Here is a 17,905-nt window from a genome sequence, read left to right as displayed (position 1 = left end):
AATATGTGGTATATAAATACATGCACTGGGATATTACTCAATCATAAACTAAAATGAAATGACGCCATCTGCAGCAACATGGATGGGCCCAGAGATGATCCTACTAAGTGAAGAAAATCAGGGAGAGAAATACAAGGATCATATGACGGCACTCACGGGTGGAACCAACGAAAGTCACACGAATGAGCTTATTTACAAAGCAAAAGTAGACTCGCAGGCATAGAAAACAGATTTATGGTTACCAGAAAGGATAGCAGGGCGCGGAGGAGAGAGATAAATTAGGAGTCTGGGATTAACACATACACATGAGTGCATGCGTAGTCGTGTCCAACTCTTTGCCACCCCATGGACTATAGCTCACCAGGCTCTTCTGTCCAAGGAGTTTTCCGGGCAGGAATACTGAAGCGGCTTGCCATTTTCCTACTCCAAGGGATCTTCCCAACCCAGGGATCAAACCCACATCTGTGTCTCCTGAATTGGCAGGTAGATTCTTTACCACTGCGCCACGTGGGACGCTCTTAACATACGAGCCATTGCCTTCTCCAATATGCACACTGCTGCTGCTGCTGCTGCTGCTAAGTCACTTCAGTCGTGTCCGATTCTGTGCGACCCCATAGACGGCAGCCTGCCAGGCTCCCCCCGTCCCTACTACACATAAACTAGGTGAACATCGAGGGCCTACTGTATAACACAGGAAATGACACTCATCACCGTGTAATAACCTATAATGGAAAAGAACCTGAAAAAGAATATGTGTGTGTATATATATATATATATATATATATGTATAACTGAATCACTTTGCTGTTCACTTTAAGCTAACATAACATCGTAAATTAGCTATACTTCAGTGTAAAAAAGAATGTAAAATGTAAAAGATCTTAGTAATAATTTTTCACACTGCTTACATGCTGAAATAAAAATACTGAGTTAAACAAAATATATTTTAAGTATATTATTATTATTATTTATATTATATATTTTTTATATAGCAACATAAATTATTATTACTATATATTTATTATTGTTACTATGATATATTGATACATATATACATTAATATAGTATTATATGGTTTATGTTATATAATTATATATCATGTAGTTGTAAACATGATTATATAATACATTTACACAATATGTTTATATTCATATATCATGTGATATGTAATAAATTATTATAATATAATTAATATAGCATTCATATCCTTGTTGTTAGTATAACATAATTGCATTACATCATTGGAGAGCAAGGAGATCACGCCAGTCAATCCTAAACGAAATCAACTCGGAATAGTCATTGGAAGGACTGATGCTGAAGTTGAAGCTCCAATACTTTGGCCACCTGACACAAAAAGCCAACTCATCAGAATAGACCCAGGAGGAGAAGGGGGCGACAGAGGATGAGATGGTTGGATGGCATCATCGACTCAACGGACGTGAGTTTGAGTAACCTCCGGGAGTTGGTGATGGACAGACAGGGAGGCCTGGCGTGCTGCAGTTCATGTGGTTGCAAAGAGTCAGACACGACTTAGCTACTGAACAACAACATTAAATATATTGCTATTGTCTTTTTTAATTTATTTTATTATTTTTAAACGTTTTCATGTATCTACTGGAAAATTTTATACTTCTGTGGCTCACGTCGCATTTCTGTTGGACAGTGCTGTCTGCTGTCTGTACACTATTCCTAGTCAATGCAGACACACACACACACAAAACCACCAAGTAGGAATATTTCCAGGCCAATTATAAACAACACATTTCTACACTTATTCTTTATTTTCATTTTTCAACTGGTGCATACCAGAGATCTAAAAGTCCACAGGTTACATGCTATATGAGTCCATCGATACAATATTCTCGAAAGTATCAAATGACAGAGATGAAGAGCAGATTCGTGGTTGCCAGGGCCTGGGGACAAAGCTGGGGAGGGTAGAGGGCAGTGGAGGTGGCTAAGAAAGGATGTCACAAGGGATTTGGCAGCTACAAAAACATCCGGCACCTTGGCCATATCCATGTCAACATCTCGGTTGTGATACTGTAATGCCATTTTGAAAGATGTTCCTGTTACAGGCAACAGGTCAAAGACAAGCAGAATCACTTTCATATTATCACTTACAGCTCAACCTCACGAGACGCTAAACGAGGTCAAAATGAAACGGTTAGTTTTCTTTTTCAGGGCAGACAAAACATCAATTGACAGCCCCAAAGAGCAAATTCCCCTGGGACTCCACCCCCTGGAGGGACCCAATCAGTGTTTCCCAACCCTAGGTACCTTCCGTACTGGTTGCTTTTCTCCATAACCACATTACATCTTTTTACTTAATACTCTCTCTCTCTTTTTTTTTTAACCTAGTGAAGTAATGTACTAACTTACTGCTTCTCTCTTTTTTTTTTTTTTTGCCCCATCACATAGTATGTGGGATGTTAGTTTCCTGACCCCAATGGAACCCACACCCCCTGCAGTGAAAACGTGGAGTCTTAACCACAAGACCATCAGGGAAGGCCCTTACTGTTTCTCTTTAAACCAACTCACACTCCAAAGCTGAGATTGGTCCATGAATTTAAAAAAAAAAAATTTATTTATTTATTTTGTTATGTATGGCTGTGCTGGGTCTTCCCTGCTGCGTGGACTTTCTCCAGGTGCGGCGAGCAGGGGCTACTCTCTATTTATGGTGTGGAGGCTTCTCTTGTTGTGGAGCACGGGCTCTCCGGCTCAATAGTTGTGGCACGTGGGCTTAGATGTCCCAAGGCTCGTGGGATCTCCCCGCCCCCCCGCCCCCGACCAGGAATCAAACTCCTGTCCCCTACATTGGCAGGCAGATTCTTTACCACTGAGCCACCAGCGAGGCCCAGTCCATGGATTTTTGCTTTGTCCTAAACAAGAACGACTTTTGAGATTCCAGTTTTAAATACATAGATTTTTTTTTTTTTTTTGGTCAACTCTCCGTAAAATAAATACAGAACTCTTTTTTCATTGTTGTTCAAAGTTAGAGTGTTTCTGTTTGTTCTATCTGATATCTTCTCACGCTCTGCACAGGAACGTCTCATTCTATGGGAGGGTTCCAGGTATGTTGGTTGCTGTTTGTTTTCCAAAGTCCTTGAATGGAAAGGTTGGGGCGGGGAGGGGTCCTGGAAGAACTTATCAACCTTGGAAAATGAAGAACAATAAGATGGGTTCGCCTAGAAGAAGCAGGACTAGTCCGGGAAAGCTGGAAGGAAAAGGTGGCAAATTCGTTCAACCAACACCACTCACCTTGTCCCGGGCTGAGTTTCAAAAAGCAAAGTGAATGGACCGGAAGTTTGGCGGAGCCCCGGAAAGCTGGCGCTCAAAGAGGCCTCCCCTTACACCGCCTGGCTCTTCAGGGCCGGGGTGTCCACCGTGGAGAGCGTCTGGGACTTGCTCTCCCTGCGTACCGACTCTTCAGTCAACACGCCGCGGACCCTGGCGGGGAGGGTCTTCAGGAACCGGGCGTGAAAGCCCTGGGCGGCGAACACATAAATGATGGGGTTGATGCAGCAGTTGATATAAGCTAGGGAGACGCACAGGGCATCTAAACTGGACACGAGTTTGAAGCTGTCCCATTGCGGCTGGAAAAAGGCCAGCATCATCCCCGTCACCTGGTAGGGCAGCCAGAAGACAAAGAAGCTGGTCACCACGGCCACCACCACCTTGAGCGTCTTGGCGGAGCGCGTGGCAGTGCGGCTCCATGCCCGAAGCAGGAGGAAGGTGTAACAGATTGCAAGCGTGACCAGCGGCCCCAGGAAGCCCACAGCCAGCCGGACGATGGCCACGGCCTTCTCCGCGTATTCATGGCCCCTACCGTATGCGACGACACACATCGTCTTGGGCGGGTAGTGCTCTACGTAGACCTGACGGAACACAAAGGAAGGTATGGTCAGCAGCAGAGACAAGCTCCAGGCCACGGCGCAGGCCAGCCAGGCCACACGGGCCCCTCGGTAGTTCTGGCACCAGACGGGATTGAACACCAGCAGGAAGCGGTCGGCGCTGATGGTGGCCAGGAGTAAGATGCTGGCGTACATGTTGAGAAGGATGAGAGAGGGCAGGATTCGACAGGCAGCGTCACCAAAGGACCAGTGGTTCTGCTGGATAATGGATGTAAACAAGATGGGCAGCGCCAGGCAGGAGAGGAAGTCGGCCACCGCTAGGTTGAGAAACCAGATGGCGTTGACGGTCCGCTTGACCTCGGACCCTGTCACCCAGACCACCATGGCATTGCCAGGCACCCCGATCAGGAAGACGGCCGCGAAGATCACCAGGGCAATCACATCTGGGGCTCGCAGTCTGTGGGTGTAGGAAGAGTCATCCACCCGGTCGTCGGGGTTCGAGGTCCATTTGTCATAATCAGAGTAATCAGGAGTGCTGAGAGCCGTGGAGTCCTGGGTGGAGTCAGAGAGGCGGGGAGAGTGTGAGTGGCAGGTGGCAAGGAGCTTGCCCATCAGAGTCACTCAAAGCCCATCACGCCATTTCTTTAAGCCTCAGGTTTCTCCCGGGGAAACAGGGATGCTGAGGGCTGACAGCCAGCTGGGGTGTGTCACACCCCTGATTCAAATGTTGACCATCGGACTTCCCTGGTGGTCCCGTGGTTAAGAATCCGCCTGCCAATGCAGAGGACGTGGGTTCGATCCCTGGTCCAGGAAGATCTCACGTGCCACCGGAGCAGCTTAGCCCGAGAGCCACAGCTACTGAAGCTTGTGTGCTCTAGAGCCCCCGCTCCGCAGTAAGAGAAGCCACGGCAGTGAGAAGCCCGCCCACCGCAATTAAGAGAGTAGCCCCTGCTCGCCCCAATTAGAAAAAACCCATAGGCAGCAGTGAAGACCCAGCGCCGCCAAAAATAAATAAGTAATTTTAAACATACTTCGAGGAGAATGAACTAATAATCACATGCAGGTAATTCCAAAATTGATAGCCCAAATCTTGAACTATTACTTAAATTTTTTTTTTTTTTAATTTTTACTGGCTCAGAGGTTAAAGCATCTACCTGGAATGCAGGAGACCCGGGTTTGATCCCTGGGTCAGGAAGATCCCCTGGAGAAAGAAATGGCAACACACTCCAGTACTCTTGCCTGGAGAATCCCATGGAGGGAGGAGCCTGCTAGGCTACAGTCCATGGGATCACAAAGAGTCAGACACGACTGAGTGACTTCACTTTCACTTTATAGTTGATTTACCATGTGTTAATTTCAGGTGTACAGCAGTGAAGATACATAATATCTTAAGGCAATATTTTAAAGAATCAAAATTAATGCCTCTCCAAAAAAATTCCACGGTGGAAAAAAAATAAAGGCAATCTGCGGCAGCCGTTTGTTTGGTTTATGACCCTGCCTTGTTACGCAAGATGGATCTTCAGATGAGCCCACAGTTTTCATTCCCAGCTGGGGGTGGTTTGCAGGTTGACACTGTCATGCAAACATATCAGGCAATGCAGGATTTTAAGTATAGTCAAGAATTGGACCATAGGAAAGGCTGAATGCCGAAGAACTGATGCTTTCAAACTATGGTGCTGGAGAAGACTTGAGAGTCCTTGGACAGCAAGGAGATCCAACCAGTCAAGCCTAAAGGAAATCAACCCTGAATGTTCATTGAAAGAACCGATGCTGAAGCTGAAGCTCTATACTTTGGCCACCTGATGTGAAGAGCCGGCTCATTGGAAAAGACCCTGATGCTGGGAAGGATTGAGGGCAGAAGGAGAAGGGGGCAACAGAGGATGAGATGGTTGGATGGCATCACTGACTCCATGGACATGAGTTTGAGCAACTCCAGGAGATGGTGAAGGAGAGGGAAGCCTGGCATGCTCCAGTCCATGGGGTCAGACAGGACTTAGCAACTGAACAACAACAAGTCAGAAGAACTGGGGCTCCTTGGAGAAAAGTTGGTTCCTGTCCTGGGACAGAAAATATCCAAGATGAGGCCAGAACATCTCACACTAGAAAGTAAGACACAGTTTAAGTAACAATAGGGACATATCAAAAGGACTTCCCCAATGGTCCAGTGGTTGAGATTCGACCTTCCAATGCAGTTGGTGCAGGGCCGATCCCTGCTCAGGGAATTAAGATCCCACATGTCAAAAAAAAAAAAAAAAAGATCCCACATGTCACATGGTGTGGCAAAAAAAAAAAAGAGAGCCTGAAAGAGCCCACACTAGCCAGAAAGTGAAAGTGAAAGTCACTCAGTCATGTCCGACTCTATATAGTCCATGGAATTTTCCAGGCCAGAATACTGGAGTGGGTAGCCTTTCCCTTCTCCAGGGGATCTTCCCAATCCAGGGATCGAACCCAGGTCTCCCGCATTGCAGGCGGATTCTTTACCAACTGAGCTATTAGGTAGCAAGGAGCTTGCCCGTCAGAGCCACTCAAAGCCACACTAGCCAGAAGACGGGACAATTTGAGTATTTAATAATAATGATAATAACTGATGAATAAAATATATATCAATAATAAAGATCTATGAGTTCATAGTGATAATAAAATCAAGTAAGTCAGTGGTCACATTTTTATTCTAAAAAGGGCATGAATCAAGCACTTATCCTGCCATTTCTGTACAGAGTATTATTACAGAGAAATAGAGAGTCATTGTGGGAGGTCCTTCTTTCGAGAAGACTCTAAAAATAATTCCTGCAGAAGGAATGATAAACTGAAGGAAATATGGATCTGGATGATGAACAAAAACATCTCATAAAACCATCATGTGAAAAACAGGCAGGAACCTTGCAATGAATTGGTGCTGGCACCGCAGACCCTCCTATCAACCTCAGCACTCGGAGAAGAGAGACGAGTGGATATCTGTTCGGATGTGCCGCAGAAAAACGACGATACAGCACCAGGGCTTCCCTCACAGTTCATTCTGTAAAGAATCTGCCTGCTATATGGCAGACTCGGGTTCGATCCCTGGGTCAGGAAGATCCCATGGAGAAGGAAATGGCAATGCACTCCAGTATTCTTGCCTGGAGAATCCCATGGACAGAGGAGCCTGGTGGGCTACAGCCCATGGTGTCGCAAGAGTCAGACACGACTTAGCAACTAAACCACCACCATCCATGGAGTAATTTTTGCAAAAAAAAAAAAAAACAATGTGACTCTAATCAAGGTCTTAGATCTAAAACTACCAGTTTACAGGAAAAGCAGTTGAGAGAGAAATATGATAAATAACACCACAGGGACAAAACCAGCCCAATCAGAGCTCAGGAAACTCTGCAGCACAAATGGTATTGTTTCTCTCACAAATAAATGGCATTTTTAAAATAGGAAGAGGAAAAAAAATGGAATTGAAAGGGTCGTGGATTAGAAGAGATTTATAGATAACTAATAAGGACCTACTGTCGAGCACAGGGAACGCTTCTCAATATTCTGTAATGACCTATTTGGGAAAAGAATCTAAAAAGGAGTGAAATATATGAGCATATAACTGATATACTTTGCCATACAGCAGAAACTAACACAGCATTGTAAATCAACTATTTATTGTTGTTTGGTTGCTAAGTCGTATTGGGCTCCCCATGGACTGTAGCCCGCCAGGTTCCTCTGTCCCTGGAGTTCTTCAGGCAAGATTACTGGAGTGGTAAGGTGATAATTCCAGCTGGGGACAAAGCCGATGTGAGGGTTAAGAGTGTCTCATTTAGTCACGACATCAGCGTCTCTTTGTGAAGTTGCAGCCTGTGTAATGCACGTTAAAAAGGATGCATTAGTCAGTATTGAAGAAGGGTCCTGTAAAGTCATCCAGACTTGCTATGAATGCCATTTGAAGCCACTGGGTAGACAGTGGCTCTGCCCTAAACCACTTTTTAGCAATTGTATTTTTTTCCTGATTATATTTTTGATGTCCTTCGCTGTTTATGTTGATGAGTTTTTTATGTACTCTTGGTGATGTTTCAGTTTTATGTACTCTTGTGACATCAGAAAAGTACCGCTGGTTGTTTGCAGCCTTGTTGTGTAATCAGCCTACCACAGGCTTCCATATATAACAAAGTAATATTGTGCAAGTGTAAAACACTTCTGTTGTGAAAGCAGTGTTTGGAAAATGAGAAATTATTTTAAACGGTTACAAAATAATGGTCAGTTCCATAATCCCCACTTTCCGCCCTTAAAGATTTGCTTTACCAGAGAAAGGGTCCCTTATTTGTCATTGCAAGATTCTTAGAAAATGTGTTTAATCCTCTTAAATACAATCAGTACTAAAAAGTCTGTATTATTTTGGTCTGTTGGGTACAGAGTACAAGTTGCAATCACAGGATGGAGAGGACATTTCCCACTGTCTCTCTTAAGCTGTACAATTTTTTTTTTCCTCCAGTGTTTTGTTTTATATAGGTTTTGAATTCCTTTAACTTTTGTCGGAGAAGGCAATGGCACCACACTCCAGTACTCTGGCCTGGAAAATCCCATGGATGGAGGAGCCTGGTGGGCTGCAGTCCATGGGGTCGCGAAGAGTTGGACACGACTGATTGACTTCACTTTCACTTTTCACTTTCTTGCATTGGAGAAGGAAATGGCAACCCACTCCAGTGTTCTTGCCTGGAGAATCCCAGGGGTGGGGGAGCCTGGTGGGCTGCCGTCTATGGGGTCGCGCAGAGTCGGACACGACTGAAGCGACTTAGCAGCAGCAGCAGCAGCTTTTATTGTGTGTACTGAATACTGCACGTGTACTGTTCTGATTGTTTGCTCTAGTTTACTACCAATAAAAGACCTGTTAATCACATACAGAAAAAAAAAGAATACTGGAGTGGGTTGCCATTTCCTCCTTCTGGGGATCTTCCCGACCCAGCAATCGAACCCACATCTCTTGTGTCTCCTGCTTTGGCCTGTGGATTCTTTACCACTGGGCCACCTGGGAAGCCCACTACACTGTAGGAAAAATGTTAAAAGGAGAGAGAGATTTAGGACATAGATATACCAAAGATAATACGGAGACCAAGGCTGGATCCTGATTGGAATAGTCGTATGGAAAATAAGATATTTTGGAGACATCTGGGAGATTTTAAAATAGACTCGATATCCAAGAATAGTAAGGAACCATTGCTTATTCTATTGAGGGTGATGGGATATTGTATTTATGTTTTCAAAAAGTGGTAGAAGACAGTTTCTGATAGAGATTTCACATAGCAGGTGAAATAGGATGTTTTGGGTTTGCTTTAAAAATTCCAGAAAAAAAAAAAAAAAGGAAGAGGAGGGAAGGAGGGAGGACCAAGGATGACTAAGAATGATAAAGTGTTGATAACTGTGGGAGCTGGGTCATGAGTACATTGGACATTCACAACTTCATTCTCTCTGCTTTCGTGTGTTTGATATTTTCCATAATAAAATAAAGAACTTTCTTGCCAGGAAGTGTCATATCCCCCTCCAAAGAGAGAAAGAGCAGCAGGTGAATGAGAAACAGCCTTGGACACAAAACAATAACCCGGAAGCACTAGACACAGGCAGAAGAAAAATCCCCATGCAGGACGGGGAGTGATGGCGCTAAGGCAGCCAGTGTTTATCGAGCATCTACTATGTTTAAGTACAGCATTAGCTCTTTCAGTCCTGGCCACAACCCTACAAGTAGGTCCTATGAATATGCCCATTTTATTGACAAGGAGACAGAGGCACCGGAAGATGAAGTAGCCTGTTCCAGTCATGGAGATGGGAATTCCACTTCCTTTAGATTGGTATGCAAACCCAGAGAGGCTGCCGTTGGGCAGTTCCAGAGGTTGGAAGGGGGCCTCCAAGGACACCCAAGGGGCAAACTCTGTGGCCCCTGGAGCCCATCCCTGAAGGTGATTTTGTCACCAGCCCAGGGAAAGGAGGCAGAGAAAAACACAGATCACTGTTACAAAAATATTCAGAGCTGGATTTTTAGGGTACTTGAATCTGCAGGCTGAGGTTTTAACCCACTAAACACCCAGCTCATAGATTTAAAAAGATGAAAAATGTTCAAGAACCTGGCAAAGTGCCCAGTACACAGTAGGGAGATAAGAAATGGCAATGCTCTTATTTCCCATTGATCTTACAATTATTGGAGAGCTCAGATCTTTCTCTGAACCACTTTTTAATTTCTAGTTCCTTTATGTTTCCTTAAGGTCAACCAGGCCAGCCAGGCTGATGGTGCAGCATATGTGCTGGTATGGCCATAGCGGAGATCAAATTATCCAAAGGGGAAAGGTCAGTTCATCCGAAGAGTGGATGAACTGGGCACGGTATATCCACGTAGCGGAATATTATTCAGCCATAGAAAGGGATGCAATATTGACATAAGCGACAATGTGGATGAAGCCTGTAAACATTATGCTGAGTGAAAGAAGTCAGATCATACTATATGATTCCATTTATATAAAATGTCTGAAACAGGCAAATCCATAGAGATGGGAGATGTGCTTGTAACAGCCTGGAGCCAGGGGAGCAGGAGCAGGGAGGGACTGCTTAGTGGGTACAGGGTTTCTTTTGAGGGTGATGAATAGTTTCTGGAAATAGATGAAGTGTTGGAGACAGAGCTTCCCCGGTGGCTCCGTGGTAAAGAATCTTCCTGCAAGGCAGGAGACTTGAGTTCAACCCCTGGGTCAGGAAGATCCCCTAGAGGAGAGCATAGCAACCCACTCCCGTATTCCTGCCTGGAGAATGCTATGCTCAGAGGAGCCTGGTGGGCTATGGTCCATAGGGTCACAGAGAGTTGGACACGACTGAAGCAACTTAGCACGCACGCGGTGATGGGGCAACACGGAATGTACTTAGTGCCGCTGAATGGTGCGCTTCAAAATGGCGAAGTATAAATTTTGTGGCATTTTGGTCGATTAAAATTAAAATGCCAGTGTCCTAAAGATAAGGAAGGGCCAAAGGACTGTTCCAGATGAGTCGGGACTAAAAGACCAGGACACCCAAATGTGGTGTGACATCCTGGACCGCAGCCTGGAGCAGGAAAGACAAATTCACTCTGAAGGCCATTATTCGGACCACGGGGCAACTTTTAACCTGATCTATGGACTAGATCACAGTATCACATCAAATGCTAACTTCCCTGATGGTGATCACTGTACTCGTGTAAATGAATGTCTTTGTGTTTGAGAAGGAGACCCAGAGATATATAGGAGCAAAAGATGCCTGCAACTTCCTCTCAACTGGTTCAGAAAAAAAAGAAAAGGTGGTAGATGATAGAATAATCAATAGAAGGGACGGATAGATAGAGCAAAACCTGGAGAATCTGTGTCAAGAGAGTATGGAAGTTCCCTGTATTATTCTTGTAATTTTTTCTGTAAGTGTGAAGACGTTTCCAAAAAGTTAAAATGGTTGCTTTATTTCCACTGATAAAGAGACTCTGCCCTGAGTCACCCCCAGCACCCTGACCTCCCTTTTTCTACTCTGGGACCCCCAAGCTCAGATCACTAAAGGGTCAAAGCTGGGCATGGCAAGAGGCCCCAGATCCTGCCCAGGGGGACCCTGCACTGTAGCAGGTGGTTAAATGGTTTAAGTGTCCACCTCGGACATGATAACATGCAGCTAACTTCGATCTCTGCTCGTTTCACAAGCTCTGGACTATGCTGCAGAATAATCCAGGCCCCAGAAGGGGGACGCCTCCCCACCCCCTGCTCCCACGCTCACCGTTACCCCTCACATCAGCTGACAAAGATCCTCGCCTGGGATGAGCTCACGCAGCCCTTCCCTCTCACTGACTTCACAAGGGCAGGAAAAAGATGCTGATTCTAACGCTCTGCGGTTTTTAGGATCCTCCTGATGTAAATGGCTTGTAAAGTTTAGTCACAGCTGTATCTCTATAAAGAAGGGAAACAGCTGAAGCGTCCAGGCAAGAGGCGACTGGCTCAATAATGATGACACTTTCAGGCAAAACAATTCTATGCAACCAGCAAAAGAATGAGGAAGTTTACCTAAGGGTGGGTGTGGAAAGAACTCCAAGATCTAGGGTGAAACAGGACAAGTAAGAACAGTGTGTGAAGCAACACTACCTGCCAAAGAGAGTCATTCTTCCTCCCTGTTTCCCTCTCTCCTCCCAACCCCCTCTCCCCTCCTCACCACTTCCCCTCTGTCGATTTCTCTCTCCCAAGTGTCTGCACAGACTAGCTCCAGAAGCAGGCAGAGGAAATCTGGAAGAGTGGTTGCCCCAGGGGAAGGGAAGTAGGAGGTTGGTATACTTTCTGGGGGGAGAGGGGGTGGAGTTGGTCCCTGCTAAGAGGCCTGTGGGATCCTAGTTCCCCGACCAGGCATCGAACCTGCATCCGCTGCTTTGGAAGCCCAGAATCTTAACCACTGGACTGCCAGGGAAGCCCCTCACCATATATGCTTTTCTTCTTCTGGTATGTAAGCCACATCCGTGAATATACCACCCATTCCCCTCTCCCCAGAAATGGATATTATACAGCCTCTACTAAAGAATTTGTGGTTCTACCATTCTAGAAGGGGCTTCCCAGGTGGCTCAGCAGTAAAGAATCCACCTGCCAAGCTGGAGTTGCACGTTTGCTCCGAGGGTCAGAAAGATCCCCTGGAGAAGGAAATGGCAACCCACTCCAGTATTCTTGCCTGGGGAATCCCACGGACTAGAGGAGCCTGGGGGGCTACAGTCCACAGAGTCTCAAAGAGTGGGACGCGACTTGGCACCCGAGCACACGCAAGTGCCATTCTAGGAGTCTAGGAAAGAGTCTAAGCATATTTCTTCATCTCATAAATGTTACCAGACTAGAGATCGGCTCCTGACATACCTGGCACCTGTCCTTGGAGAGGTTATGGTCTCCCGCGAGAGGGAAATTAATCACCAGGGATGGGAACAGAGTGTGCTCTACAGAGAATCCAGCCTGCTGGGGGATCAGGAGAAGGGTGTTGGAAAAATCAAGCCACAACCCCGCACGATCCACTCCAGTATCCTTGCCTGGGAAATCCTATGGACTGAGGAGCCTGGAGGGCTACAGTCCATGGGGTCGCAAAAAAATTCGGACATGACTTAGCCACTAAGCAACAACAAAGAACTAAGTAGAAATGAAAAACAAAACAAAATGAAACACTGAAACATGGTCCAAATGAAATTTCTGCACTGATGGGAATGTCCCAGAGGTGTGCCATCCAGGATGGTAGCCGCCAGTCACCTGTGGCCGTGGAGTTTGTGACATGCGGCAGGCGTGTCTGGGAACTGAACTTGTACTTTGCTGTCATTTTAATTAAGTTTCACCAGCCCCATGTGGCTGGTGGCTGCGTCTCAGACTCCAGCGGTCTGGGGCTCCTAAGCGATTCCTAAGTGCTTCCTAGGTGTTAGTTTGTCAATTCTCTAACCACAGTGTTTACGGTACAACAAGCCCAAAGGCGGGTACTCTTTTTTTCCCTAAGATCACAGGCTCATTTTTAAGAGCCCTTGCCTACTGTGTGGAGAAAGGGCCAGATCAGAAGCTGAGAAGGAGAGGTGATTGGAATTGTCCAGCTGTGGTGAGGGATGATGGTGGTTTGCACTAGGGTGGTGAGTGTGAGGACTCATGAATGGATCAGAGGAGGCGAGGGCTAAGGAGAAGATGCTTAGGAGAAAAGCAATCAGAATCACCAAGTTCTAAGTCCTTTTCATGTATCAGCTCTTCTTTTTTCACCATTGCAACACCCACTTTGCAGATGAGAAAACTGAGGCTACAGACAGCTTAAGAGACCTTTCCAAGTCCTCACTGTTGGCAAGTGACAGAGGTAGGAGAGACCTTCAGAGAGTCCAGCCCTAGAACCTTCTCTGAGAGGTTACCAGGCCTCAGGCGTGGTGGGAGTGAGGGGACCCCATGCCTTCAAGGCAAAGGGTCACACGGTAACAGGGAGGATGTCACACACCAGAAGGTGCAAGAACACCAGCGAGGCTGGCAGGTAGCCAGGATGAGGTTGGAGGAGCCACACATGTCATGTTAAAGGAGATATGTTTTATCCTGGGGTCATGGGGAGCCACAGATGGTCTTTGAGTCACAGAGGGACTAGATGAGAGTTCTTGTTCAGAAAGGTTCCTCTGGCTGCTGTGGGGAGGTGAGATTAGAGGCAAGAGGACCAGAGAGGAGGCTGGGGCCGGGACTCAGGCCAGCAAAGATGGGAGTGATCCCCAGAGGAGGAAGAAAAGTAGGAGCGTTAAGAGGGGCCACACGCCCCTTCCCTCCCTCGCAGGGCTTCCGTCTTGCCATCTTCAGGGCAGGGAACGTCCTGCCAACTGTCCCCTTCTTTATGGTGGAAATAATAGACTCAGAGATGCTGTCAGGCCTAGGAAATACACAGAAGGCACGGGCTGCTTTTTTTTCCGGAACATCCCTCTCCCCATTTCTACATGGACACAATGTCTTTAAACAGTCCACCCACAGAACCACATAAAACCAACTAGGGCATCCTCGGAAACTGGGATACAAGGGTGGGGGTGAGCATCTCGACTCATCCTCTTGAATCTGCACAGTCTTTGAGACTCAACATCCCTGAGCACGAAGAAACACAGGCATTTGCATTTTAAAAACTATGTGAAAAAGACAAACCTCCGGATCCTTTCAGGATGCGATGAACTACCTTTCAGGCTGGCAAAAAGCAAAGATAGTTCCATCTGAACATGCAGATGGGTGTCTAGACAAGTAAATACTCTCCTGCTCTGAAGATGAGGAATATAAATTGGTACAGGTTTTGGCAATATCTGTTAAAATAAAAATTGTCTGTGTCTTAGATTCAGCATTTGCAGTTCTGAAAACCCAGACATGAATCCAAAGATATAATTCTGGTGTTTCAGGGTTTGCGTTTTTGTTTTTGTTTTTGTTTTTGTTTTGGCTGCCCAGCCTGTGGGATCTTATCTCCCTGACCAACGATCGGACCCAGACCCCTGACAGTGAAAGTGCTGAATCTTAATCACTGGACCACCAGGGAATTTTCTAATTACAAACAGCTAAATTTCCACTGATAAGCAATGGAAACTCTCACTGGCATATCACACAGCTGATGAAAAGATAAAGGGAATTTCCATGAAACACACCAGGATATAACAGTATGTTTCTCACAGATTAAGCTGAAGTTTGTAAACGTCAAGTGCCTAGCACAGTGCCTGGCATGCAGGTGGAGGTTGTCAATAATATTATAAGTTATTCACGTAAGAAAAAAGCGAGAGGTAGGATATCGTGTAAAAAAGACTTCTCTTTGTAGGGTAGAAAGGATAGACACTTCACAGGCATTGAGAGCCAGCTGTATGCCAGCCACTGCTGAAAGCGCTTCCCATGTATTATCTCACCGAACTCTCTCCATGACCCTGTGATACAGATTGCGCTTTGTAGGGTGACTATCCCCATCTTAGTGACAAGGAGAAGGAGGCTCAGACAGACGAGTCTCTTCAGCTCCTACACAAGACAGGCAGGATTTGAACCTAGTTTCAGTATGATCTCCATGTCAAAATACTCCTTACTCCCTAGACTGTCATGGACTGTTTCCAGAAGTGTTAGCCACAAACTGTTGCCCTGATTCCACCCCCCCACCACCACCCGCCACGTTTCTGGTTACAAGAAACCAGAGCTACGAGGAATCTGAGTCTCTGGGCAGGGACGGTCCTTTCACTGAATACCCTTCAAGGATTTGGGACTTTTTTTTTTTTTAATTCTTAGTATTCAGAAAGAAAAAGCTCTAGTCCATCTTTTAATTTAAAAAAAAAATTCTGACATTACAGAACTAAAGTGAAATGTATTAATATTCCACTCCTACATTTCCATGACAAAAAAAAGTCTCACGAGCCAAAAAAACACCGGGATTAGCTTATAAAACTAAATATGGATCTCAGCATCAGCTGAGCAGAGAAAGGAATTAAAACATTTCAATTTTAAAAAATCATGAGTGAATAATAAAATGTGTAGAAACAAAATTTTCAAACTATTTGGGATTATTTAACAGAGAGGAAAAGTCAAAGCTAATCACGGGCCCTATAACCCCTTGACAGTCTTACCCCTTAGCTGCTTCCCAGCCCCGGAGGGGGAGAGGAAGGTGAGGAGAGAAGGGGAGAGGTCAAGGACTGGGAGGAGGAGGAAGGAAAAAGGGAGCAGATGGTGCCAAGAAGGGAGAGCACACACATAGGGGGTGTCTGCCCCCCGTTCCCCTCTAGACTCACCATCTTCAGGTCTCTCCCAGATTCTCCTCTGATCAAAGGCTCCCAAGGGCTGTGGCTTGCAAGCCCCAAGGGAGGGTGCAGATAACCAGAGAGGAAATGACCCGTCTTACCCCTCTGGGGTTCTCATTGGTCTGGGGCTTGGGGTTTCTTCCGCAAGGCACACACCCAGTGAACCCTGAACACCTCCTCCAGCCGCTCCATGGAAGGGGCCAGGAGGAAGTTCCAGGTCCCAGGAGGAAGGAAGCCAGACGTTAGAGACTCCCACCTTGTCGAGACCTGGCCCCTCTCCCTGCCTTGAGTTCCCCATTTGAGAGGCTGTCTCTTTCCTTCTGGAGAAGGAAATGGCAATCGACTCCAGTACTATTGCTTGGAGAATCCCATGGACAGAGGAGCGTGGTGGGCTGCTGTCCATGGGGTTGCAAAGAGTCGGACACGACTGAGCGACTTTACACACACACACACACTCTTTCCTTCTATGGCCCCAGGTAGCCCTGAAAAAGCTCAGGGGTTCAGTTGGCTTCAACCTGGGAACTGGGAATTGATTGTGAGCCCCAGCCTCCCAACTGGGTTCCATTGAGACCCAGAGAGGAAAAGCAAGTCTGTGAAGATGGCCCAGTACTTGAGGACTATTCAGTCTTCCCGTCTGCTGCTGCTGCTGCTAAGTCGCTTCAGTCGTGTCCAACTCTGTGTGACCCCATAGATGGCAGCCCACCAGCCTCCGCAGTCCCTGGGATTCTCCAGGCAAGAACATTGGAGTGGGTTGCCATTTCCTTCTCCAATGCATGAAAGTGAAAAGTGAAAGTGAAGTCACTGAGTCGTGTCCAACTCTCAGCGACCCCATGGACTGCAGCCCACCAAGCTCCTCCATCCATGAGATTTTCCAGGCAAGAGCCATCACCATCTTTTCCAGTCCCTTTCTGGGTTCTTGCTGAAACATGCTGGAGTCTGGGGTGGGGAAGAAACTATGTTATTAGTTTCTTATTGCTGCTGGAATAAATGGCCATAAACTGAGTGACTTAAAACAATAGAAATATATCCTCTTACAGTTCTAGAGGCCAGAAGTCAGCAGGGCTATATTCCCTCTGTAGGTTCCAGAGGAGAGTGTGTTCCTGCCTCTTCCGTTTCCACTGACTGGCAGCACTCCTTGACTTGTGGCCACATCGTTCCAATACCTGCCTCTAAGGACAGAGACATCGCCTTCCCTCCAACTGCGCGTCACAAGTCTCCCTCCGCCTCCCTGGTATAAGCACCCTTGTGATTACATTTAAGAACCCTCTAGGGGACTTGCTTGGAGGTGCAGTGGATAAGAATCTGCCTGCCAATGCAGGGGGCACGGGTTTGATCCCCGGCCGGGGAAGACTCCACACGCTGTGGAGTGACTAGGTCTGAGAGCCGCAACTACAGAACCTGCATGGTGCAATGACTGAAGTCCAGGCGCCTACAGCCTGCGCTCCGCAACAAGAGAAGCCGCCAGAATGAGAAACCTGAGTCCCACAACAAAGAGTAGCTTCCCCTTACTGCAACTAGAGAAAGCCCACACAAAGCAACAGAGACCCGTGTGTGCAGCTCAGTCACTCAGCCGTGTCCCACTCTTTACGACTCCACGGACTGTAGCCCGCCAGGCTCCTCTGTCCACGAGATTCACCAAGCAAGAATACTGGAGTGTTGCCATTTCCTCCTCCAGAGGATCTTCCCGACCCAGGGATCAAACTTGAGTCTCCTGGATCACCTCCTGCACTGGCAGGTGGATTCTTTACCACTGAGCCACCTGCAAAGACCCAGTGCAGCCCCCAAAAAAGAACCCCCTAAATAATTCAGGATAACCTTCCATGTC

The 17,905-nt window shown here is 46.5% G+C and overlaps 1 protein-coding gene across 1 annotated transcript; it reads right to left on the bottom strand.

Moving 5' to 3' along the window:
- Nucleotides 1-1,722: 1,722 nt before the first annotated feature.
- C5AR1 (complement C5a receptor 1) lies at nucleotides 1,723-16,098 on the bottom strand. The gene is made up of 2 exons (XM_068992393.1): nucleotides 16,072-16,098; nucleotides 1,723-4,403 (listed from the first exon to the last, which is right to left on the bottom strand). The coding sequence occupies exons 1-2, from the start codon at nucleotides 16,072-16,074 to the stop codon at nucleotides 3,348-3,350; spliced, it is 1,059 nt and encodes a 352-aa protein (XP_068848494.1). The 5' UTR covers nucleotides 16,075-16,098; the 3' UTR covers nucleotides 1,723-3,347.
- Between the last annotated feature and the right edge of the window lie 1,807 nt (nucleotides 16,099-17,905).

This window comes from Capricornis sumatraensis, chromosome 20 (genome assembly GCF_032405125.1).
Source record: "Capricornis sumatraensis isolate serow.1 chromosome 20, serow.2, whole genome shotgun sequence".
Lineage (NCBI taxonomy): Eukaryota > Metazoa > Chordata > Mammalia > Artiodactyla > Bovidae > Capricornis > Capricornis sumatraensis.
The sequence above is the reverse complement of the archived record's forward strand: the minus strand, read 5'-3'. Positions and strand labels throughout refer to the sequence as shown.